The sequence below is a fragment of the Acanthopagrus latus genome, chromosome 8, assembly GCF_904848185.1.
Source record: "Acanthopagrus latus isolate v.2019 chromosome 8, fAcaLat1.1, whole genome shotgun sequence".
Classification (NCBI taxonomy): domain Eukaryota; kingdom Metazoa; phylum Chordata; class Actinopteri; order Spariformes; family Sparidae; genus Acanthopagrus; species Acanthopagrus latus.
The window spans coordinates 18,099,912-18,125,769 of NC_051046.1; the positions used below are offsets into that span (position 1 = coordinate 18,099,912).

Below are 25,858 nucleotides of genomic sequence, written 5' to 3' on the forward strand. Positions count from 1 at the left end.
TAAATTCCTTCTTGGGTTAGTCAGACCATTTAGACAAAAAATGGATGTTGTCCATCATTTGGGAAAGTGTGATTTACTGTATTTTAAAACAATGTGGATCAATTCACTCTCAAAGTTTCCATTAACCTTAGCATGTTGACATACTGTAGTGAGCTGGATGTATGTTTGAAGTCAGCCACATGAGCTGTATGGAAAGTTCTTTGCGAATATTATAATCTAAATCTATAAAAGAATATGAAATCATTTTTCAAAAACACCCATAGATCCTTCTGCCTGGACATAATATTGAAAAGATGACTCATCACTTTTTAAAATGGGGTTTGCATCAGTATGATTAAAGTCAGTAAAGAAGTATTAAGATCTTTTACAACAGTTAAAAATATCGAGATCACACTGTGAAAATGAGTTACACAAACAAGTTATGCATTTACAATTTCATTTAAGAGTCCAGTGTGTAGGATTTATGCATTATTATGTTTTCATTAGCATATAATCGCTGCATTTCCGTTACTTTAGACTGAGACCATTATATCTACAGAGGGAGCAGGTCCTCTTTTATGGAGTCTGCCATGTTTCCACAGTAGACCAAAATGGTCAAACTAAACACCCGCTCTCGAGAGGGCCTTAGGAGAGGCCGAGGTGAGGGCTGCGGTCTGCAACCACACCACTACATGCCACCTAATCCTTTACACTGGGCCTTGAAAAAAATAAATGTTTTGGCAACAAAAAGTAGTTCAAGTATTAAAAGTATTCATCAAGAAGTGGAGTGACCCTGTCATTGTAATGCTAATGTCTCATAATGTCATATCAACTGACATTAATGTGGTAGTTCAAAGTTTTTAAAACAATATTTACTTTATTGTTATAATAACAGTGGAAAAAAAGAAGCATCATCATCAATGCTGTAAAAAGAACAACAAAAAAAAAGGTTTACTTATCAAATCCATGACCCAAACATGTATTTGTTGAGAGGTACAGAGGCTTTGTACAAGATTTCCACCTTCTATTTTCTGCTAGTTAATTCAATAATCCCATAAAATAAAACACAAAATACAATACAAATGAAATACCAGCCACAATACAACAATGATCTGGCCTGTGGAGTGTCCTTGAGCAACACAGTGAGTTGTTGTGGATCTTAATGAGGGTTGAAGATAGCATCATAAAAGATGACCTCTCCTGAAGGATCAATGGTATTGTAATAATCTCACAGTCTTGATAATAAACTGATTGAGAGTGAATTGACCACAACCCTTGCATATAAAAAAATATATACACTTAAAAAATGTTGGTGTAGTGTTGTACGAGGCAGAGGACACCATGATGAGGTGATACCATGAAAAACAAAAGGGAAAGATGGATGTTGACGCAGGGGCTTCAATTCATCCATCTCCCCAGAGAGCATGCTGGTCAGCGTGGCATTTCTCCATGAATAATGTGCTGTGATGACTGAAGGTTTCTCCACAGCGACTCCCTAAAACAGCTTTCTAATACAACGACACAAGCGGAACGAACTGCAGTCAGCACTTAATGGACAGGAACCGTTCGAGGCCGCAAGGGACAAAGGTATGAGCTCCCTTAGTTGATCATTTTTACATCCCAGTCTCAGCAGAGAAGCTCAAGGGTTATGAAACTATCCTTAGTCACTGTTTTTCAGCAGCCCCCCCATTTTATATCTGATGTCCATATCTGTATATGGCATTTATTTGTAGCCCTTTTGCCAAATAGCTGATACAAACAAAAACATACAGAAATACAACACTGGTAAGGCATTTTTCATCACAGACAGCTGCTTTAACATTTGTTTTAGACTGTGTAATCATCAAGCACCTTTATTCATTGGAAGCAAAAATCACTGTTCAACATGAAAAGGCCAAAGCTCTGATGATGGAAGAAAAATAATACCTGCTTGGCTTTAATAAAGCCTCAGGAGGAAGTGTTTTAGTGGCTCAGCAGACTAAAATGTGTGTCGCATTTCCACAGGTTTGATCTCCTTCCTTAGCTTTGCCACATGACAGTTATTCTCACCCCCTGTTGTACACTCATGTCATAACTATACTAAACTAATACTAGATGTACTACAGCAGTATTTGTATTAAATCAACATAAGATGGCACTTATCGCCTCCGTCTCCTCCCTATCTTTGCTGCAGCCTTTCCATGTGGATATCAAATTCAGCTCACACACCAGATGCAGTGGGGAGCAGAAAACACTGATGCTTCAGTACACTGCACCATTCACTCAACCAGCACGAGTGAGCACAAAGACAGCACGATAGGAAAGACAGGACAGTGATATTCAAAACAGCAAAAGATAAAGTCATAGAAGGCAAGAAATCTGCAACCAGTCTGCATGTAGGAAATGAAAACGTCAGTAACAATCTGTAACAGATTGAGTAGGAATAACTGCCAATACATGCTCCAGAAACACTAACACCAAAATCAGCAGTTCATGAGCTAGACTGCACTTAATTACCCAGTTAAAATGAGGGATGTGATGATGACCCAGATCTTCACGAGATGCTAAAATATCTGCCAACTGGCTGGGAAACATATTTTGGGATTTCTGGGGGAGACGCAGGGATGCTTCACCTCCTGGTGTAGACACCAAACTAGTGCTACCAAGACCTGATTCCTTTCTAATGACCTTTTCAATGAACAAATAGCCAGTTTTGAGTGCATTTCTTGTATAACCACTGCTCAGGATGGAGCATGCACACGATGCAGTTAGACAAGCCGTAAAGTCTTCCACAGAAAACTTTCTTCAGCTGGTCTCCCAAAGTCCACAAAGCATGCATGGAGAGAAAAACAGTCCCTCTTGTGCAGATGCAATATCTAATTAAAAAAAAAAAAAGTTTGCAATAGAGTTAAACTTTTTCTATTTTCTATATTTTTAACAGAGGTCCAATTGTGTGTGAGGCAGAAGTGTAGACTCAGGACTTAAAGACAAAGTGAAAATGAATGTTTTAATCCTGTGTCATCGTGCAAATTATTCAGGTATCTCAGCTGAAACGTGTCCAGTACAGATAATGTACTTTTTAAAAGTAGTGCTATCACCCGAGTAAAATTTGTCAATATTAAATGACAATCCTCACTAGGTAGCAGACTAAATATCATTTATTCAAGCTTCTGTTAACAGATGTCTTACTCCTCTGACTTCTGACTCTCTGTTGTTCTTTTCTAAATATTTTTGTGATAAATAATAAATACAGTAACTTCTGATCCACCCATATCATTTTCAGGCTGCCTCGCAGTGATATGCCTCCATTAAGTTGCATTTCTGGAGCTATGGTGATAATTAATGGGCAGATAACTTTTAGCAGAATATTATGAACATGATAGTGTTGGTGACCTTTTGGATACTAAAATGTCATAACTTCATCAGTTTTTCGTATTCAATATTTTTACTGTAATTATCACATTCTGGAGTAACAGCCAAAAAGGTGAATTTAAGGTCACATGACCTTAACCTTTTACCTTTGGCCACCAAATTCTAATCAGTTAATCAGTGAGTCATGGCGGACATTTGTGCCAAATTTCAAGAAATTCCACTGACACGTTCTTGAGATATGACGTTAACAAGAGTGAGATGTAGGTACGGTCAACTTGGCAAAACATAATGTCCACAGGCGGTACTGTCTCCACCATGGAGGCATATAAACTAACTACTTCCAATTGAATCTATCAATTTTTCTGGTTTAAGAACTGCTGGATAATTCAATTGGTTAAAGAGATACAGGTAATGATGTATGTGCTCATCCCACTTATTTTACATTTCCACCTTTTAACACACAATAGCTGCTACAATCTACTTTATATCATTCATCAGAGATGTGTTTGGATCTCAGTTGTATTAAATGTTCCCTCATTCTCCTCCTGATGGAATAACTCAGTTAAGAGAGGTGGATTATTGCCCATGGTTGAGCGACCAAATCAAATGTTTCTCATAACTTAACTCCACCCAAAGATTCAGAAGGTGTCACATTAAGGAGGATTGAGGATTCACTCTGACTTTAAGAATGCAGAAGAAAATGGACAAGCCCTGCTTTCAAAGCATGTGTTGCATACTGCAGATGTGACAGGAGAAAGGATAAATGCACAGGCAGAAAACCAGGCTGAAAGAAAAAAATAAGCATCGGACCACAGTGGATGCAAAGTTGGACTGGCAGCGATATCGTCCCGCTTGCCCCAACACTGGCTGGGCGGGGCAAGAGGGAGGAAGAGGAGGACACGGATCTACAGAGGCTGACCGTGGAGGGATTCTGGGAGCTCCTGATCAGACAGCAGACAGCTCTTGAGGAGGCGGAGGTGGTAGGGACAGTGGCGGAGGTGATGGGCCGTGGCCCCGTCTACAGCCAGAGGGGCAACCCCCTGAAGGGCCAGCTCAGCGGGACGCCCCCCCAGCAGCGGGACTACATGTAGCCTGTCTGAGGGCTCTGAGGGACGAGAGGCAGAGCAGGAAGGGATGAAGAGAAGGTACAGTGGAGCAGGAGGAGGCGTGTCATTGATCAATATGGAACCTCTTTTGTCTTCAGTCCTGAGCACAACAGTGTGTCTCAATCATTCCAACCAAACATGGAGAAAAAACTGCACTGTGACTGTTTTTTCAAAGTAAAGTTTTGTTTCATTTGTTAATACTGTGAGACACAGTTTGTGGCCACATGGGGGCAGCAGAAACAAGCTGTGAATACAAAAATATATCATCTTTAGGTTGATTTGGCAAACTGTTAGCAAAATGTTGCTTTTTTCAGTTTACTATTTCCTTTCTTTTTGTGCCTCATCTTTACCACATCCTGAGGAAAAGCTTCTTTACTTGTTAAAAGCTCCACAATGTTCATGTCTACGTCAGTTGTTAAGAGTTTTTTCAGTGACAACAACTATCAAAGCTAAACTGAAAGAGGAGCAGAAACTCACTATAGAGCTCCATAAAGCTCATCTCCAGATTCTAGTTGTAATTCTCTGTAGATTCAGTGGCGCAAGTGAATCCTTTCACATTGTCATTTGATACATTGTGAGCTGCTTTCAGACTTTCAGACTTTTCAGACTTGTGCATTACCACCAACTTCAGGCTCCTTTCTGTATGTGCCGCTTGTACCTGGTATACAATTTTGCTTAGTGAAGGTCACAAAAACTCGCCCTACTCTTCAGTTAAACCAGTGCTGCTCTGATCACAATCACAAAGGAAGGAAAAGCTTTAAGAAAACAGTGCAAGACTGAGCAAGCACAATCTTCAATATTTGATTGATGAAGATATAATTCATGGCTGTTTCTCACATTTTGCTTCCTCTCCATTACACTGTGCGATATTTCTCCTAATAACGGAGGTACGAGTGAGAAATTGTTGTGATAGTTCTTTTCTCTGTTGGGCATCAGAAATCATCAGTACTAATTGGCGTATTTTCTCAGTGAGCACATGATGTTTCATTATGCCCAGGCAAACCATTCAGCAGATATAAAATTTCTTACACATTATACTCTTCATTTTCTCTCTCATCAGTGCCCATATTTGGCTGCAAATTTGCCAACCACATGTCTGAGTTCAGGTTCTACTTTAAACAACCGATAATGGGAGATGTTTCACTCCAAAACACTACACTGATTTTGTGAAAATGTGACCTGACTGATTTATGACTCAATCCCAAAATAAATATATAACAAACGGCTCCAAAAATGTTGTCAACAAAAGCCCCACACAGCTAAATATCCTTTGAGTATTCCACACTGAGTTATACCTTCCACAGTCTTCATCATCTTTACAAAATGTGTCAAAATGCTACACTAAGTCGAGAACATACATTCTTGTCAAATGAATATCATCATTATGTATTATTAGCAGTCACAACCAGAAAAAGAGGGGATAAATTGGTCGGCTGCAGGTCACAGAATTTGAAATTATTTTAAGGCTATTTTAAACACTTAAATAAACGATGTAAGCTGAGGAAAAACAGCCTGAATACTTAGGTTAAGTGTGTTGTGATACTAAAACACTTGTTTATACAATAAGAATCATGATTTATATATTGTTGACCCTTCTAACTTAAATACCAGGCACTAAGCCAAACCACATGCGTACTTGACAACAACCCAAACTGGAACGAAACACTCATCGCTCTGGTTCCTGGTGGTTGGTCCAAATACTTGTCAACATTATATCAGATTTCTGACTTACACTAACTCAAAACGTCAGATGATCCTATTGCTTGGCAGACATATTATTCCCCCTGCTAACACACAGACAGCACTAATCAGACAGCCAACACACGCTGGGATGTTTCTGAGCCATTGATCTGAATCCTAAATAACATTCAGTCAAATCCAAATAACCTTTCAGGACAGTTCAATTAGCCAAAACTCAATTTGTAAGAGCCAGTAGAGTTGCCATCAGTGAGCCCTTACATGAATTGTCTCCTAATGCACAGTGGTGGTGCAAAACAGCCACCACACACATTTGAGCAGAGTAAAGATCGAATTTGATCAAACTGCAGGTTTAAGAAGAAGGAGTGGTTTCAGAATCAAGCAGTGAGGAATAACTCCTGTGAATTCCCAACAGCTGCCATTTCCTGCTCTTTGACAGATACTGAATTAATTAAAGAAAATGAGGACAAAAGCAGTGACTTTAAATGTCTTGTTTTGACTAACCCATCAATACTCCAAAACCTAGAAATATCCATTAACAATAATACCAAACAGAAAAGCAGCAAACGCCCACATTGGAGAAGCTGAAACAAGATTTGGGGTATTTCTGCTTGAAAACTCAGTGGAATGATGAATGAATCAATCAAACGATGGGCAATTCATTTCTGATTGATCAGGTTATCTGATTAAAGAATTAACTGGGATTGCAAACCATTCAGAATTTGTCTGATCAAACAAACAAAAAAAAAAATCTGAAAAAACTGTGAACTCAAAAAATGAATGATTCTAGAGAATTTAACTGGATTTATTCATGAATTTGTACCATGAAAATCCATTTCAACTCACACTCAATTGTTTTGGTGTAGAATCAAATCTGAAATCAAACAATATGAATCAAACATATAAATTAAGAAAAAATCTATTTGATTTTGCGAGGAGTTCCTCGTTCATGATGAAAAGCAGCTCACATGCAGTTTGAGGGAGCAGTCACCTATAATCTTGTCGTTGCTGACCTCTACTAGTTTAAAGGGATAGTTTGTGGTTTTTGAAGTGGGGTCATACAAAGTACATATCTATAATTAATCTGTTCCCTACTGTAATCACTGATCAGCGCAGCCTCGGTTTGGAACCGCTCCACTGTAGAACTTCGGTATCCCTACGAAGTTGCGCTAATGCGTAGGGATACAGAGGTTCTACAATCTGTTAGGTTTCGTTTTTATCGAAAGTAAACCGCTTTTCCAGCAACTGGGCCTCGCACTGTATTTTGCCGCTCGCAGATCACCTGTTGCCCAGTTGCACTAATGCATAGGGATATGGAGGTTCTATGGCTGAGAAAATGTAGTGCCAAAAGAAAGGGTAGTCTGACGGTGATGTAAAGCGGTTTGAATTTTCCCTATACAACGTACAGTTGAGCTGTTATAGATTTTTTAAGATGAGCCTTGTTTTAGGTGGTTTATTTCGCTTTTTCTCTGGACCCCATTCACTGCAGTACAAAGCTGAGCGTCTGGGCTGGAGCGGCTCTCTACTTCTCCAAACTGAGGCTGCGCTGATCGGTGATTACGGTAGGGAACAGATCGACTATAGATATGTACTTTATAGGACCCCTCTTCAAAAAACACGAACTATCCCTTTAACTTCTCACCTCGCTGCAGTAATGTAGAAGTGTACTCCGGGTGGTGCCAATACACCGTGACATCAAGAAACTTTCAATCACAAAAAGCAGTTGGACTCTTCACTGGCTGGTCTTAAAGCAACTTTATGCAAGAATTGGCAAGACTGAAGTTTGAGAGCAATTCACTCAAACAGCTCAACAACTCGCGCAAGTTGATTTACAACAGATTAGACCGTGTCTGTGATCTGGATCATCTTCTAGAGAGAAATCATTTTCATTTTTTTTCCCTCTGATATCCTCTGTGCTAAAGTAACTGCTAACTGCCACTAACTGTAGCTGCCTTTAGCTGGAAAGTTAACTTAGCCTTGCAGCTGATGATTCTATTAGTGGACTCTGTGCTGGCACTCCCTGGTGGGTCTCTGAGTCCTGCCCTGAAAACCTGCTCCTTTGGGCAGTTGAAGCACCTGTATCCCAGTGCGTGGAGCCCTGATTAGAGTCAATGAATAGGACTAGAAACTGAACTAACTAGCTAACAGCAGCTACAGTCAGCAGCATTTAAGTATTACTTCAAAAAGAAGTTATCCATTGATCAAATTATTTTCTTCGTAAAATATCATCCAGTTTTACCAAAATCTGCGAAAAAAGTCACAAAGAAGCTCTGGCATCTATCCTTTTATAGCCTTATTCTTGTCTCATTGGTGGTCTGGAAAAACAGCCGAATTTGTGGATGAGTGCTGAACAGGCAGATTATAAAAAAAAATAAATAAATAAATAAAAAAGCGTACTGAGAATATGGACCGAGCGTCTTCTCAGACCCACAGCTGGTTGTGTGGGACATTGTGCCGTTAAGCATTATGCACTTCTTGTTGGTGACACTCAACCCAAGTTATGTGCTGCGAGGACAGGCATTCGCGTCGTGGAGTGGGAATGAAACAGGCACCATCCAAGTTAAGCAGTTGCATAATGTTGCTTTAAAGTTTATAGCCCCAACATGAGATTGACAGCATGAATCATTTTAAATTGACAAAAAGTGCAGGTGATGTGATGTGTGTGCTGATTATATACACAGAGAAACATATGGATGTGGTAATAGATTAGAATTTAGAGATATATTCCACATACAGTAGATCCTTCCTGTGAAGAGACATCAGGATCAGAGAGGTAAATTAATCAGGTGCAGGCAGAGCAGGTGGTGTTAGAGGTGAGCGCCGAAAACAACAGATACAACAAACACCGAGGGTGTGTGGTGAAACAGAAACTCCTTAAGTTATTCTTATTTTCAATCTTGTAGACGTTTAAAGTAATTAACGCAGCCAAACGTCAAACCCCCAAAAATAGAAAACACAAGAAATGTTTTCCCACAAAAAAGATCATGCAAGATAACAGGAAAAACTGGAGGAGTGTCGAAATAAACGTGAATAAATGCAGACATACCATTAGTCGGATGCCTGGCAAACGACACAGAAAATCTCTTTACTGCCGGCATAGAGAACAGCTCTGAGGAGATAAGAAAGGTAACTGGTATTACTGGGGCTGCTGGTACCAGTGTCTGCCTGTTTGCCTGTTTGTTTGTATGTGTTTTTTACATGAGAGAAAAAAAGAGAAAAACAGAATGAGAGAGAGTTGGCCTGTCGATTCACCAATATCTGTGTGCCAACCAACATGCGTGAAAATGAGTCATCTCTGAATAAACAAAGAGGAGATAGGCTATCAGAGAAAGTGAATGGAAAGGCTGTGGAGTAGATGGAGAAAGTGATGGATGTTTTGGCTGAATATAAAACATGCAGGAGGAATGACGCTGGGCTTTGGTGTATGGGGCATTTATTTTGACAGGAAACAATCTATGGCTCCAAACTCTTTTTGTCCTTTTACTTGACTAGTGACCTCCTCTTAAGTAATAGTTCAACATTTCGGGCGATACAGATTTTTGCATTTTTTTTTTTGCTGAGAGCTAGATGAGAAGATTGACATCACTCTGTACGTCTGTATGGAAAATATAAAGCGACAGGAAGCAGCATGTAAGATTAGCTTATCATAAAGACCCATGTTATTTAATTCTTTTAATCTTTACAATAACTGAAGCTGTGTTTCTGGCCACCTGCTGAATAGAACCTGCAGATATTCACCTTTATTCCTGATGGAAATATCTGTCTTTTTAATAGCTAAATGCTCCACCATGTTGACCAGCTAATCTACAGAGCAGGGTTTTAAGGGTTCACTGGTAACATCCTCCTGCTACAGCTGAAACAGTGTTGACATGGTCCATGCAAGTACGCAAACAGTAATGCCTGACCCAGCTGGCTAGCATACTTAACATGCGCCTTAATCATCGAGTTATCAGGGCATTTCCATTACTACAGTTGTTGACAGTACCCCCATTCACACTGCTGTTTGCAGGGATCCTGCGCCAATTCACTCCCTCCGCCGCTGTGTGAATTTCTTGGAGGCAGCGAGGGGTGAAATTTTGCTCCGGTGCTGATCTGCGCAATATTGGTGAACCGAATATGTGTGAATGGATAAGCCGGCTGCGCATATCGAGGGCATGGACATTCTGACAACAACACAGAGCCTTCACTCAACAAAATAAAGAGCAATGTTCCACAAAGCAATGCTACATGACCAAACAAAAATAACATAGTAACTGTAACTGTCTTTGGCAACTTGTATGAGGAAAATAATACCGCAGATATACGTGGAGATATACGTCTGTCCTCCTGTCTGTTCTACCAACTCTTCATCGCATTTCCGACTGAAAAACAGCGTCTGTCGCCGGCAAAAAACTTTACCTCACATAGTGTTTGTGTTGAAAAAAAATCCCTGTGACAGTTAGCCCTCTTGACAAAGACTTCAGTGAACTTTCCCCCCTGTTTTGAGCAGAAGTGAAACCAATCAGAAGCGGTCAGCTGCCTCTTGTTGTTTAATGCCCCGGTGCTCGCAGGCTTGTACATGATCAGACCGCGGCCTGCCTTAGCGTTTTCAGGTGACAAATTCCAGAACTCAACAATGCCTGAAATCATTCTTGCGTAGTTTGCAGCGTCTGTGTCGCATAAGCGTTTGCGTAGTAGCTCGGACCATGTTTCTCATCTAAAAAACACTGCAGTGCCCAATAGAGCACACAATTGATCAACAACAACGATCAATTTTTTATGTAATATTGATTATAGATGCTTTACAATAATAAATAGATGGTTTAAACAACCAGCTTTAAGTGGTGATGGTAGCAATTCAAACTTGACCAAACCCATTTAAAGGCTTGGTCTCTGCTCTGAGATCCAGGATCACTAAGTGATTGTAAGAATATTCCCTTTTATATAGTTAACTAAAGTCCATTCACAATAATTCCTTTTTAACACAGTGGTTTAGATGATGGGCTATTTGAACTGATCTGATAGGGCCAACCAGTTCCTCTTTTCACATTTCCAGTAAATGACTCACACGTTTTCCTGATGCAACCTTCTCTTCCTTTAGATGATCAGCACTGACGTCAGTCCAGACCCTCACCTGTCTCTCAGACAAAATAACATGATGCAACAGAACAGAGAAAGGAAAGCATCTGTTTGCTCCTGGCAGTGTGTAGTCTTTCAGTCAGAGCGACACCCGGTGGATAAATTGAACAGCTTAGTTCCTGGTGTTTAAAATCCGCAGAGGGGAATAATTTGTAGATATGTATAATTTGCAAGTAAAATCATCAGCTCACCTAACTCGAGAATGTGCCACATTCATTTATGGACAGTATTAAATAAACTGCAACAGCTGTGACCATGAGAATGATAACCAATCCAGATGTTTGGGATAATTTAACTTGCTCTAAGGACCCCTGGTGGCTGTAAAAACAGCTTGCTTGTTCTCACCATTACCAACATGAGACTGAGGGAAAAGAGTGGGGGGGAAGAAGGTGACTGGGGATTATTTAAAGGTGGATTATTGAGTCTTGAAAGTATATCTGTTCCAAATAACAGGCTGAGTTTCTTAATGTAAGGATTACCGTAAATTGTGATTAATGAAAAAAGCCAGACTTCTGGCTTCCAGACACAAAAACTACTTTACTGTGGATTATGAAATTAAAGCCACTGAGAGGGGATATGCTTCAAAACAACATGCACAGAGAGAGAGAACATTTCAACACATTCAAACCCAAGCAGACAACGAAGTGATCAGTGAGCTTGCATGCTTATCTGGATGAACACTGATCACCGGTAACTGCGATGTATCACACAATCCAATGTGAGGCTTCATGCTCGGCATTTACTGCACAGTCAGTCACTATGCCGTCAAATCAGTGCTCTCGTCATGCACACTGCAAAATAAATCACTCAAATTATGTGATGCAACAGATTGAAATGGCCGGTTTGTCTTGGGAGCAGAAGAAAGAAGGGAGGCTTGGGAAAAAAAAAAAAAAGTGACAAATACTGAATGTCCCAAAAATCAAAATGTCTGTAGCTTAAGGATCAAGAAGTAGAAGAGGAAAAAAAAGAGGCCTCAAAGGAGATGAAAAGACCCGCCTTGTGGAGGAGAACAGACAGCTGTGTCAACATACCAAACACGCCAATCGGCAGACTGCCGGGGGACAGAGGTGGTTTTCGGTGGTGGTGGTGGTGCGTACGGACGTAGTCCCGCAGGTTGGGGGCGCTACAGGACACCCCGAGGGCAGAGGCACTGAAGAGGCCAGAGCAGAGCGAGCCTGTGTGAGGAGGAGCCGGGGGGAGGAGGTGTGTGGGGGGTGAGTTAGTTTCTATTAAACACCGTGCCATTATTCACAACACAACTGTCGCTCTGGGGCTGTTCAGGCATGAGTGTGTGTGCATGTCAAAGATGATCATGTACACCTGTGTGAAAACCCTGTAACTACAGTTTGGATGGATTTTGTGGTAATAACACAAAATAATCATTTTCAGGGAAATGGTTTATTACAGTGCTGCAGCTAATGACTATTTTCATTATTGATTTATCTGTCAAATATTTTCATGAACTATAAAACTTTTATTTTATGGAATGTAAAAAAGAAAATGTGAAAAAATGCTCATCACAATTTTCCCAGAGCTCAAAGTGACGTCTTCAAATTGCTTCTTTTGTCAAAACAGTCCAACATCTAAAGATTTAAAGAAATGCAGCAAATCTTTGCATTAAAGAGGGTGGAACCAGCAAAAGGTGGATCATTAATTTTCTTTCAACTGGCTAATCGATTAATCAAATAATCACTGCAGCTCTGGTTTGTGATAAAGTTTGTTCTATGGACAATCTGAAAATACGGCTTCTGTTCCTGGAAATGGCTACCTGCAAGCTACAAGGTTTTCACAACAGTGACCACATCTATAAGGCCTGTGTATCTGTGTGTATATGTAAACAAGAGTGAGTAGTGCATACAGAACAGAACAGAACATTTGCAGGAACAGCAGAAGCATGACGATCAGGCCGAGTGTGGGAATGGGATTGTTTGACAGCCTCACTGTTCAACTCTCTGAAGGTGGAGTTTTATTGACTTTTTTTTTTTTTAACTGTATTATAAATCAAAATTGAGTTTGCAGATGACACATGAGGAGGAAATATTATTTTTGAAATTGCAGAGATAAAAATCTTTTTTTAAAAAAAGGTGTCAGGTTCTGCACCTCATTTCTTTGTTCTAAAAACAGTATGGAGGTATGAAAAGCAGCTGGCTAACAGCAGCCCTCCCTGACACGTGCTGCTCTTGTGACCTGTGCAGTCAGTGTTATTGGTGGCGGTGATGAACTGGGAGGGATCACTCAGCAGCCTTACACTTACCATACATAACAAACTGACAGGCTTTACTCAGAGAATGCGCAGAGGGGCTTTGTATCGAGCTCCTTTGATGTTGTGCAAACCAACCAGAACCAATTGCTGCTTTCAGGCTTGTTATAATGAAGCACTGAGTGACAGGCTGATTAGGGGGAAGTAGCACTACACCCACAGTGTGCATTTACCTGCTCCTGTTTGCAGGAAATTACTTTTGTTTGTTTGTTTATGATAACATTTGATCACATATTAAGATTTATTTCATACCGGAGAGGAATTATTTCCCTGTGCCACGAATCCTTTTATATCTTTTACGTCTCAATTGTGCAAGCAAATCAAATAAACTGCACAAAATACGAAAGCTTAAGCAGTTTAACAGTCAAGCAGGATACATAGTGAAGCACACGTGGCAGAAATTGTTGGCAGACTCCACTCCCCCTTCTCACATGCGTGGTTTTATGGTTTTCTCCACACCTTGCTTTACACGCCAGGATTTCATGCATATGTGAGTGCCAATGTGTTAGGAGGTTGTTGGAAACTGTACACACAGCAAAACACTAGTCTTTCAAAGGTTCTTTCATTTGGCTAGAGGTCAAATAGGGTTGAAACACCTAGAGAGGTTCTTAAAAAGACATTTGACACAGCTTTTATATATTATTATTATACATTTTAGATATTTTAAGACATTCTGTGTAACATGATAAGGGGTCAAGAACAACTACCCAAACATCTAAATTAAAAAGGTTTATTGTGGCACCGAAAATAGTTCTGCAGCAGGATGAAAGCAAAACATAATTGGCGCGATGTGGAATGTACCTTTAAAAGAATTCCAATTGTCTCATCTTTTCCACAAAAGCAATTAAAAACAAATTAAATTATAGCGCCTTAAAGCAGCTAATTAATCTGTAAGGGGACTCTCATATAACATTTGCCCAACAGAGAATTTAGTTTCCATGGAAGACCAATTCTTAAATGATACTTCCTGCAATTATAGGGACAAACCATTTTTAAGTATTGCTGAATTGAGGGTAATGTTGAGCTAATTTGTAAGAGGACAACAATATCTATTAGTCATCCTGCTGCATGACATTATGTGCTCCAAAACTCAATTTCTAATGGGCACATCTGCTGTGCAAGACTGTCCTGTTAGTCCTTTTTCATTGTGCGCATGAGCTTATTGTTTATTTCAAGTACAGTGGTCTGGATTTATATATAAACCAAAATATGCGTTTGATTGCATTTCTTGAGGTTTTATTGCGATTTAGATCGTTTAGCATTGTAACCATGTTCTCTCTTTTGAGCTCTTTTCAGGATTTTAACCTGCATAAAATCATCAACAACAATGTAACTGTCTCAGTCTAATAACACTACAGCTGTTTCCCAATTCCAGTTTTGGAGTATGTGCTTTGTATTGACACAAAATACTGGATTTGTAAGGCACCTTTTGAAGCACATCATTGTCTCAGGGAGCGATTCACAAAGCAAATGTAGGAGCGATCTTGGGAAACAAAAATGATCATTGTATTAAAGGGGACAGTTCACCTGGAATCAAAAATATTCCTAATACTACCATTTACTCCACAGTAATAATGATTGCACGCTTCCATCTGTGCTGTGATTCGGAAAAGAGATAGGTTCAGTTGAAACTGCTCACAACAAGGTCTATGGATTAAATGTATTTTTTTGGCACTTTCAGCAACACAAGCCGAGTGCTATCGACATTGTTTAAATTCAAGAGAAGGCACACATCTCCATGGGTAATATCTTCAAACTCTTCAACTCACACCAAAACAATTTAGTTGGATAAAAAGCACTTCTGGTAATATTAATTGTATGATTTTGGGATGAACTGTCCCTTTCAGCAACCTTTGAATTTTGTATTATGACTGACGTCCACTGATGAATGTATTGCATCATTTTCTTTTTGTTTAAAACAGCAAAAAAATGTTTAACTTGATGGTATATATATAGTTTATACTGCCAGCAATTGATAAAACATGTGTCCCGAAACTTAATATAAGGTCTTTTCTGCAGTATTATTAATTTTAGAATAAAACATTAGTGAAGTCTAGAATCTAGTGTTTCATTAAATCCATATTTGGTTTGTTTCCACTAATGATTTCAGAAATAAAACCCACAGTATGTTCCCTATGTTGTCACTTTATCACCTAGTGGAGGTATCTGTACATCTCTGAACACTATGTGTGCTGTGAACACAACTCTCTCCACTGACCTCTGTCCTACATAGTTTGGAGTCTGATCCTGTTTGGCTGCTTCTAAGCTAAGCTGGGGTGGAAGCTATGTGACCGTCAGAGAGAGGACAGGGGGAAGGGGGGGGTGATGGAAAGAAAAGAGGTGACAGAAAAAACAGACAAAGAAATAAAAGGAGAGCTGGAGAGCGGTATGAAAAGGTGGGAGAGAGGTCACAGCAGACGCTTGTGATGAGAGGAGGATCAGTGACGACAGCTGGAGATAAATATGTTGTGAAGTCAGTGTGTCTGTTGGCAGAATCTCTCTCTCTCTCACGCGCATGTGCACACGCATGCACGCACACACACACACACACACACACACACACACACACACACACACACACACACACACACACACACACACACACACACACCAGAAATGAGGTGCCCACCTAGGCCACTGGCTGGTTTGATCTCAGGAGACTGGCGTGAACACGAGGGGAAGAGTCGGTGAGATGTGCTGCCTTTGGAGGACTGGGTGGGAGAGGTCTCAGAGAGGACCTGAGTGGGGCCATGGAGACCAGGGGTTAAGACTGAAATGGGCTGCTACAGTAAATCAGGGACCTGATGATTCTCATTCACTTCAACAAAAACACTTGAATCGTAAATGAAAAACAAGAAAACGTCTACACATAAAACAGACACCCAGTCTGGTCATATCATTATTAGCATAACATTCCAACAACTCTGGAAACACTAAGGTCTGGCACCTCCATGGAGCCGGTCTTGCGGTTGCGGATCATAGGGGACCTTCGCTGGATGTTGATGGGTTCAGAGACAGGAAGTGCCTGGTCTACCTGGTCCTGAGAGAGGTCCTCCAGACTGCCTTGATTGGGCTTTTTGTCTTGATTCTGATTGGTCAGAAAGAAAATGTTTGATACTTTGTATTTACTTCTCCGAGTCACCACATGCACAGGTGTGAAAAGAAAAAACAACCTGAGCTGTCATGACTAAACATGAACTTAATGGGTAACACCACTCGTTTTACACATTAAAGTGTGTTTACAGGTCTTAAATGTACACAGGAAGATGCTTCAAAACACAAGTAAATGCATGTTTCTGTATGAGTTAAACACAGTCTGAACAATGTGTATTCACACACAGACAACGCAGACAGTGCCGATGATGAATGCTTGATACAGACAGAGATGGAAGGTATAGTTTTACCATGCACTGTCTTTGTAGGTTTGAATTCATCTTTACAAAACTTTTTCAAAAGAACTCACAATAGCTGGACAGTTGACATGCATATTACCTCTGAATATAATAATTTAACATCGGTAAGTGTGTCTATGCAAGCAGAAAGATGATGAGACAAACTCTCCACAATTCGCAATTCACAATTAACAATTCAGCCACTTGGGAGCTCTGGAGTACTTAGATAACTTTAGATACAACCACAGACTTCCCCACACAAGACGTAATGGAAAGGCAAGCCTCACAGTCACTTTTGAATATAATAAAGTCATTCAAGATACTGTCTCCAATTTTCCAGATGCTATGTCAAAAAAAGCAGATAAAGCAGAACGTGACGGAGTGCATCAAAGTACTACATTATGTCTTGTCAAATGCATAACACTTGTCAAAAATATGAATTAAAGGAACTTAGCAGGACATTCTATTATTGGGGATTATTTATGTACCTTTGGAATGATTGTTTCTAGATTTGTAGATTACACAAAATGCACAATCTCAGAAAGCCAACTACTGTAAATAACAAACACATTCACCCACCTCAGAGGAGGCTGGGCGGAAGCCATAGCCAAGAGGTACGTTCTCCTCATCTTCACACCCTTTGACTCCTGGACTAAAGTGAAGCTCAACATGGAAACGTTCCTCAGATGACGGCTCCTATACAAAACCCAGAAATAAAGACTTAAAGAAATCGGTACATAAAACTGCAGTGCTATGGCTGACAGAGCTATGCAGCTCTCTGAAGACTGACCTTATCATTGTCTTCATACAGCATAATGACTATCTGTGTCATGTAGTTGAGTTCTGACACAGCACTCAGGTAATCCATTGCCTGTTTCCACTGCCAGTCCTTCTCCTCCTGATACACACAAATCATGGACGTAAGATAAACACCCAAAACACAAACACCTGACAATCACATCAACACACAACAAAAGTCGTTATTAAGGGAACAGAATTTTCAGAAACAAAACATTCAGAGCGTACATCCAGCAGTCCCCCGTAGCGGAAGATGCTGAGCAGAGAGTGGACGTGGCTCTCGCTGGTGAAGTACAGACGCGTGCGGACGTGACGACCAGGAGACATCACACCGCGAGAATACCTGAAGTCCACAGGACAGGAAATAACACAAGGCTCATCAGTCAAACTAGCACCAATAACCTATAAACATGCACTTCAAATATATGTGTGTTTTTATTCTCACAGGGGGTGCAGCTTGTTGACGGCTTCGTCCTCATGGGTCCTCTGCAGGTCTAGCTGGATTTTCTTCATCAAAGGGACACAGTAGGCCTGAGCGATGTCCAGTTTCTCTGCTTTGCTGATTCCATACTCCTGATATGAAAGAGAAAAAAAGGTCATTTGAAGACTTTGATCCGCTTCTTTTTAATCTACTTATTCATGGTCACAAGGAGATGAAGCCTCATCTCAGCATATTTAATACTAAGTGACACATTCATGCATGGACACTTTTAATAAAATATTCCATGGCTCTATAATTATGCTGCAGCACTTCTGTAATTAACATATCATTTTAACTGAATAGTGTTAAATTGTTTTTATGTCATACTTTATGGAATCAATAAAGTTTGATTTTATGATCAGAGGGAACACAGTTGATTTCACAAACAACACTTAATGTAACAAATGTGTGAAATTATCTATAAAACTGCTTTCTGGTACAACTTCTGACATTCTCAGACTCCTCAGATGATTTAAGCACATGATTAAACCCCTGAAGGTTTTAGTTCTGGTGTACAAATCTTACCATAAATTAAATATTCCAATATTACAAAATAATTCAGTATTAATGCAAAACTGAGAAAACCTAAAATGTGTTTCAAAGCTTAATGACACTGTTCTTCTTTGACCTGGGGTATGACTATATCAGCCAGGGCGCGGGACAGTCTGAACAGCTCCAGCGTGTCCTCCAGTCCAAGCGAAGCATTGTGCTGAGAGTCGTATTTGATGCAGTCATAGATGTCCGGGATCTTGCTGATGTCATAGCGGCCATTCTTCGTGCGAAAGTCTCTCTCCAGTTTGGACCAGCGCTGCAACATCAGCTCCAGCGTCTCGCTGTGGTAAAGCTGCAGGTCTGTGGAAGATGACTCATCTTATTATTCAAAATAGTCTAAATGAAGAGGCATTTGTCTCTGGAAATATCCTTGACATTTTACTCTGTGGACACATTTGATTCTTTCTGCAGCTGTCTGGTTCATGGAGACAAAAGCTTATAGGCTGAAGCAAATATCTCAGCTTTTAAAATGTGGATATTTAAAAATAAATAATGCAGTTGAAAAATCTATATTTTGTACAACATACCTGTACCCCACAGGCACGACAGGTTCACATATGACGTTATAAGAAAGGAGAGAAACACCAGAGATGACGGCTGCATGATGCATCTCTTGCCCCTTCCCCCAAAAGTTGATCGTTTGCTTTATCATCACAGTCAAACTGGAAATCTTATCAGCCAATCGTGTTGTTGCTCTGGAAGAAGAGCCAAGATGGCAGCCAAGTGGAATGACCTGCCTTAAAGGACTTTGTTCACACTACCTGCAGACTTGGGGTCTTCCAGTCTCTTGCGGATCTGTGAGGTGAGACTCTGGATAAGGGCATACACCTTGTCGCAGGTTTTCACTGGATTCTCAATTACCTTCATTGAGTTCACCAACGATGGGCTGCCAGTTGGTGCCAGCTGAGACACAACGGAAACAGAGTATATAACGTTTTTATTTCACTGGGTTTTGCTTGAATACCATTTTGTTTTCCACAGGAAATATCATATGTGCAGTAGGTCACAGATTTACTTGCATAAGAACATTTTCACAACTCTTTGGAACGGTTAAATATTTCAAAAGAAAAGGTTTGATAAGCACGTCCAAGTGTTTAAACTCAACATTCAAGAGTTGCCTGGCAAACAAGACATTGCACAATGCACCTTATGAAATCAGACAAGCTTTTTCACTTCACCATCGCAGGTTTGCCACATACCTTCTGATAGTCGTCCTGTGTTAATTCCTGGTCCTTCTGCATTATTTCATGCAGCCTTGCCTTCACCTTCTGTTGGCAGTCGGTCAGAGAGTCGCTGTCGCTGTCCAGCAGTCCGTTCATGTTGGCACTCTTCACCATCTGAACCAAGATTGGTGTCAACTCCCCCTCTAGAGCCAGCAGACCCTGCAGAGAAGCCAGACAATTAGAACTGTAGTCGTTTTGTGGTTTCTCTTCTTCATCCAAGTCCTGTGACAGACATGCATATAGTACACGCAAGGTGAACCTGATACATTTTAATTAAAGTCAAGCTAAATCAGGGTTCTTCCTCATTTTTTCCCCAGAGAAGCCATTTTTGGAGAAAAGTAAGGAACCTTTCAATTTCTAAGAGCCCTATGTTTTTTTACTGTGGATCTGCAGCTTCTAAAAATGTTATGTGTTAATGGAAGTATGCACTTGAGTGTGTAAGTAACATCAGTTTTTACAGCAGGTCAAGTATTTCCCCTATGGAGCAACATTACCTTCGCAAAAGCAGCGGCTGTCATCTGTACCCTGCCTTCGTCAGAGGCGTAGATCTTCAGGTCGTGGCGATAAGTGCTATGCAGGCGCAGGAGGCCACAGCCTGGAAACCCAGCATAGTCACCTTGAAGATGGTACAAAGGGAGGGGCATAATCATGGTTAACTGGTCTATTTACAACATTGTTCTGAAATGTTAGGTTGTTATATTGATATACAATACATTTTTCAAGTAAGAAACAGCTGCGTCATGGAGGAAGTTGAAAGAAAAAGAATAAAATACAACGGTGTGTTGATTGTATGCAGAAAATTTTCATTAAAATTGGCACACAGGCACCTGCACAGGTGCAACATCACTTTCAGTTCAAATGTATGGTCCTCAGAATGCTTTGGAAGCTTTTGACTCATTTCACTTAAATGTCAACTCAAATAGTGTTGTTTAAGATATTAATAAAATGAAGTGAAAGTGAAGTGAACTTATGTTGAACAAACCCCCCAAAATTACCGAAGGCGGCTCACCTCGAGGTGATATCAAATACTTAAGATTACCTATTTGACGAGAGGCAATAAAAGTATACCATGCTACATCTAATTCAATCATTGTAGCTGTAGGAGGTGGATGCATACCAGCGCTACAGATCCAATCACACTGGTGCTTCATGCATTTTTCTTCAATGTACAGCCAAATAGCCTAATGTTATACTATTGACTACTTTGGGATTTGTTGGGAGTGTTGGTAACGAAACCCAGTTTTAGGCTTTATTCCAAGCTAAAGTAGGCATCAAACAAACAACGTCATCTCAAGAACTCTTGGGAAAAAATGCAGCAGGATTAGTGTGAGATGATTCGTGTTAGCTTACAGCACCAAACTGCAGTCTTTGTAGCTGCCTGTCTGTTTATGAGCGTGTGACCAAAACAACATGTGCTGCGGTGGATCACCTTGGGAACACATCAATGACGACACAAACAATCCACAGCAATCTCAATGGAGGACAAACCGGACAAGGCGCCAGAATGAAACCAAATCAATGATGAGATGAGAGGAGAGATCAGAGCACGTTAGTGGACGGAGCGACAAACGCGCAGAATGAGAGAGGAGCGGGAGAGCGGTGATAACCAGGAACCCTTCTCTTACCAAAGTCAATAGGGGACTCACAGCCAAGGGACCGGCGGTTACCGGCTAGTAGTTTACACAGTGCAACAACAGGTAAGAAGAGAAAAGCAGAGTTAATAGACAAAACTTGTGTTGGAGGAAGAAGTATGGAAACTGGGATGAGACAATCAACTTCTTTTCACGCAAAAGAAGCAACACAAAACAGGACAGACTACATCTAACTATTGCATCTACTTTCAGTTCTGCTTCAGGTTGTGTTCCTGTGCAGTTTGGAAGAGTGTTTTGCATGCACTATAAAAACAACGCATTGAGAAGGAAAGTTTGAAAAAAGGGCAATCTAATGACAGAAAGGTGTTGCTTGGCTTTACAAAGTGGTAGAGAGAAAGAAACCTTTATGTAACCTCTGGCTGAGAGGGTCGGTGTTCAGTGTTACAGGTGTTGGGTGTCTTTATATTAACTAACATCACAGCTGGAGGTGGTGAGGTGTGCTCAGCTGTCCTCATCCAGCTGTGATGTAGTATTGCACTATTGTCTACCTATGAAAGTATGTATAAATACTTAATGCAATATACAGCTGCATCTATTCAATTAATCAATTAGTTGTCAACTATCACATTAATCACCAACTGTTGATTGATTAATAGACAATCTACACATTTCTTTTAGTTATTTTATAGTATAATAGTAATTTTTAAGAGAAATAGTTAAAATTATCTGGTTTCATTTTCTTAATTGTGAATATTTTGTAGCTTATTTATTCCATTGAGTGACTGAATATCTTTGGTGTTGTGGACAAAACAAGACATTTGAGAATTCAAACTGAATTGATTGACATTTTTGTCCGTTTCTGACATTTTAAAGAGCAAACAACGAATTGGTGAGTGGAGAAAATAACTGATGTAATGTGATACTTTAAGTACTGCTCCAAAATTAGATCCAATTCTATTTTTGTATCCTTTAGTTCCTGCTATGATGATACTATGATTCTGCATCACAATCGTAGCTTGGACTATACGAAGAGGCAACCTCTCCATCAGAATGTTGACAGCAGTCGAGAGTGTGCTCAGGTGTCACGGAGCTGTATGATCAGATGTTTCCCGTGTATTTAGAGTTTACAGTTCCTGACTGAGAAATTCCCCATTTATCTTTTCAAAGGCACAGTTATTTTTTTCCATGACTGAAAAATTGTAAGGTGGACCTGAACAATGCTCCATCTAAAAGAAATAAAAGCTCAGAAAAGTATATTTTTAGCAGTACTGGATGTGTTCTGGCTTCAGCACTCAACTGAGGTGACATCTGCTGTAGTCACAATTTTATCAGCAGCCTCTTCCAATTCTGTTTAGTAATTCAACAGTCTCCACTAAATCCATCACTGAGGTGCAAAATATATTAAGAAATTGCACAAAATTGATAACATAGTGCAACAACTTATAACAGTATTTTGACCTGGTGTATGAGTGTTCATGACAGTCATAATTTGTTACAGCCCCAGTGTTGTGGTGCTGTGGGTGTGTTTTTGTGTTATGTGTTCTCTTTCACCCATTTAGGTGACCCCCCTCCTCCCCGTGAGTGGGTTGATCACACACCTGAGGCTACTTGTCACTTAGGCTGTGTGGTACAGGGAGGCTGTGGATACCAGTGGGTTGGCGGCCGTGATATGCAGGAGCCTGAGAGCCCGAGCTGCAGCCTGTGTTATTTTCGTATGACCATAGCCTTCTCGGCTACAGACTGTTTTTTTTATTGGCGTAATAAAGCCGTTTTGAGTTACAATTTGCTACAGTTTCCTTTTGCCTCCTTTACCCCTAGTTATTATTTAACTGTGTTACTCCCTTCATCCCCTAACAATTCGGGGACGTAACATAATTCTAAAACATAACATCTATGAAATCAATGAGTGATACAAAAGAAGGGGCTGTGTGAAATCCTGAAAATCTGGGCTTTCAATTCTTAAATAATCCTGTCTGTTCTTTGATGTGTTGCAAATTAGCTATGTAATGTTGACATTGGACTGACTGAACAGAGATAATGCAGATAAACACTTATGAGTGGTGGTATGCGTGTGAGGACGGGCTGCTCAATTAAAATCAAAGCCAAAGCAAAAGATCCCTGCATTTCACATCTAATAGCTAATGTGAGCGTAGCAGGTACCTTGACCTCCAGGGTACATGCAGCGAAATGCTCTGCCCAGCTCCTCAGCCTGAACCCGTCCAGCAGGCGTCAGCTCTCCGCCCCACTTCAGCACAAGCAGCAGAGATGGACCGTCCTTCTTAGAGTCTGAAACACAATAGCATATTTGTATGCATATCAGCAACCGCTATATAAACAGATGTTGCCATCGGCATCAGTTTCTAATTTCTATGTTCTACCTCCTAACCTTATACACACACATTGAGAATACACACACTCAGCTAAAAAAGAACGACTGAACATAAAAAACACTGATTCTGTGTGTGCGTGTGTTTGTACCTTCTTCTTCGCTTGAGGCTTTCGGTTGGCCGTTACGCAGATACGTCAGCTGCACTTTGCGGTTAATACCTGAGAAATGACCGTACCTGGAGAGAAAGATAGAATACACACACACAAAAAGCAGACATTTTTTTTTTTGATATGCACAAAGACAGACAGTCATACAGTGAGGATAAACAGACAAAACACATACAAACTATTTTTCCCATCTTCAAATACATTCTTTTAAATGTTAAACAGCAAACATCTGATTTGTATTTCATATCCACCCCAACAAAAGCTGAAAGAGAAGACAGAAACAAGGCAACAACTTTTTCAAATCTGACATACTGATTATACATACAACCGAGTACCAGTATTAGCAATGGTTTAATTATAATTCAGTCACTAAGTCTGTTCTTTAGACCAGTAACTCCAGCTACAATGTTTAACAGTGTACATGTGTAGGCATGAAAACAAAAAAAAACAGTGTAAGAGTGTGTGTGACGGCTTTTGAAAGGGTGTTTGGTGAAGATCAATAGCAATTTCTATCTAGTTGTTATTCTAAAAAAGTCACACGCAAACACATATCAAGAGCCTTCACTTGCCCAGCGGAGTGTGCTTTGGTAAGGATTTAGCACATCCTTCAGACTAATGACCGCATAGTGTTCTCTAATAGGACAGGCAGCTGAGCTGACGCTTCAGAGAGCCACATGATGATGGACCCTGAATGCCTGGCATGAAGCCAGAGACTCTGAACTGCTGTCACAGAGACATCATCACACATGGCGATATGACCTTAAATATTGTAATACTTTTGGGCTTTTGCATTACTCAACCTATCTCTTGATATTCCAATATTTCCTCAAAAGCACTAAACTTAAAGTACCCCCATCATAGTCGTATGCCTCCGCACACCTGCCAAGATGCTGTTCCAGAGCAGTGGCATTCATAAAGACTCTTTCATATTCATGACAGGTGTCATGTCATGGTTATGCACATGCCTTCAAAAAAAGTGCTTTTGCTTTCTAACACAGGAATATCCTTTCTTGCTGTTTTGAACCACACAGTTCTTGGAAAATCTAAAGTTTCCAGATTATTTTGTTGTTGCACTGATTCCAATCTCTATGGAGAATAGCACTAGTAGATCACTAAAACAACTGTAAACAGTGATGAGAGGCAGGAGGAAGGAAGACATTAGGAAATTTAGACTCCACTTGATATGTGGTAAGAACGGCATGCACACAAAGTAGCACAGCACACACTGATTTACACACAAGTAAACACAGTGAAATCATCAGAGACATTTGACTGTGTGTGTCTCCAGTGTTAATGGATACAAATGAATGGATGTTAATGAAAATTATCCACTCGGTGTACAAAATATTAGGAATAGCTCTAAATACTAATTCAAATGTCTAATCCTGCCAAGCTGTTTTTACACTTAATCTTTTATCCTGTTTCATACCCTTTCATCTACAACTTCAACTGAACACAGCTTTCACCTACAGACACCTGACATGGGTAAGATAAAGAAACACTTTTCCTAATATTCTGTACACACAGTCTAAGTACACTAACAAAAAAGGAGGTGGTAAAACCTCATCCTTTAAAGTGAGAAGGGAGAGGGTGCGTACTGAGTGTCATTCAAGCTGGATTCCCTTTTGGAGAGAAAGAAGGAGGGAAGGGTGGGCAGGAAAAAAGAAAGACAGAGGAGGGAAGAAAAGATAAAGATAATGAAAGTTAAAGACTCAAGAGGGAGGTAGCAAATCAAGGTAATCATCTGTCTTAATGTCAGTACGAGTAAAAATGATTGGACTGTGGTGAAGTGTTGGAAGATGAATCCAGTAG

At 40.2% G+C, this 25,858-nt stretch overlaps 1 protein-coding gene across 8 annotated transcripts in view; it reads right to left on the reverse strand.

Moving 5' to 3' along the window:
* ppip5k1b (diphosphoinositol pentakisphosphate kinase 1b) overlaps window positions 1-25,858 on the reverse strand; it is a 55,474-nt gene that overhangs the window by 9,150 nt on the left and 20,466 nt on the right. For 2 of the 8 annotated variants that reach the window (XM_037106512.1, XM_037106513.1), the window contains exons 14-29: window positions 25,645-25,668; window positions 24,029-24,114; window positions 23,711-23,836; window positions 21,584-21,628; window positions 20,453-20,574; window positions 19,935-20,117; window positions 19,497-19,638; window positions 18,812-19,035; window positions 18,148-18,275; window positions 17,931-18,045; window positions 17,695-17,802; window positions 17,484-17,600; window positions 16,460-16,600; window positions 16,142-16,250; window positions 12,284-12,427; window positions 9,181-9,243 (exon numbers count right to left, since the gene is read on the reverse strand). In XM_037106512.1, the coding sequence (XP_036962407.1) occupies window positions 9,181-9,243; window positions 12,284-12,427; window positions 16,142-16,250; window positions 16,460-16,600; window positions 17,484-17,600; window positions 17,695-17,802; window positions 17,931-18,045; window positions 18,148-18,275; window positions 18,812-19,035; window positions 19,497-19,638; window positions 19,935-20,117; window positions 20,453-20,574; window positions 21,584-21,628; window positions 23,711-23,836; window positions 24,029-24,114; window positions 25,645-25,668 (1,877 nt within the window). Of the gene's footprint in view, window positions 1-4,249; window positions 4,436-9,180; window positions 9,244-12,283; window positions 12,428-16,141; window positions 16,251-16,459; window positions 16,601-17,483; window positions 17,601-17,694; window positions 17,803-17,930; window positions 18,046-18,147; window positions 18,276-18,811; window positions 19,036-19,496; window positions 19,639-19,934; window positions 20,118-20,452; window positions 20,575-21,583; window positions 21,629-23,710; window positions 23,837-24,028; window positions 24,115-25,644; window positions 25,669-25,858 lie in introns of all 8 variants that reach the window. The other 6 variants (XM_037106518.1, XM_037106519.1, XM_037106514.1 and 3 more) reach the window with 6 other exon arrangements.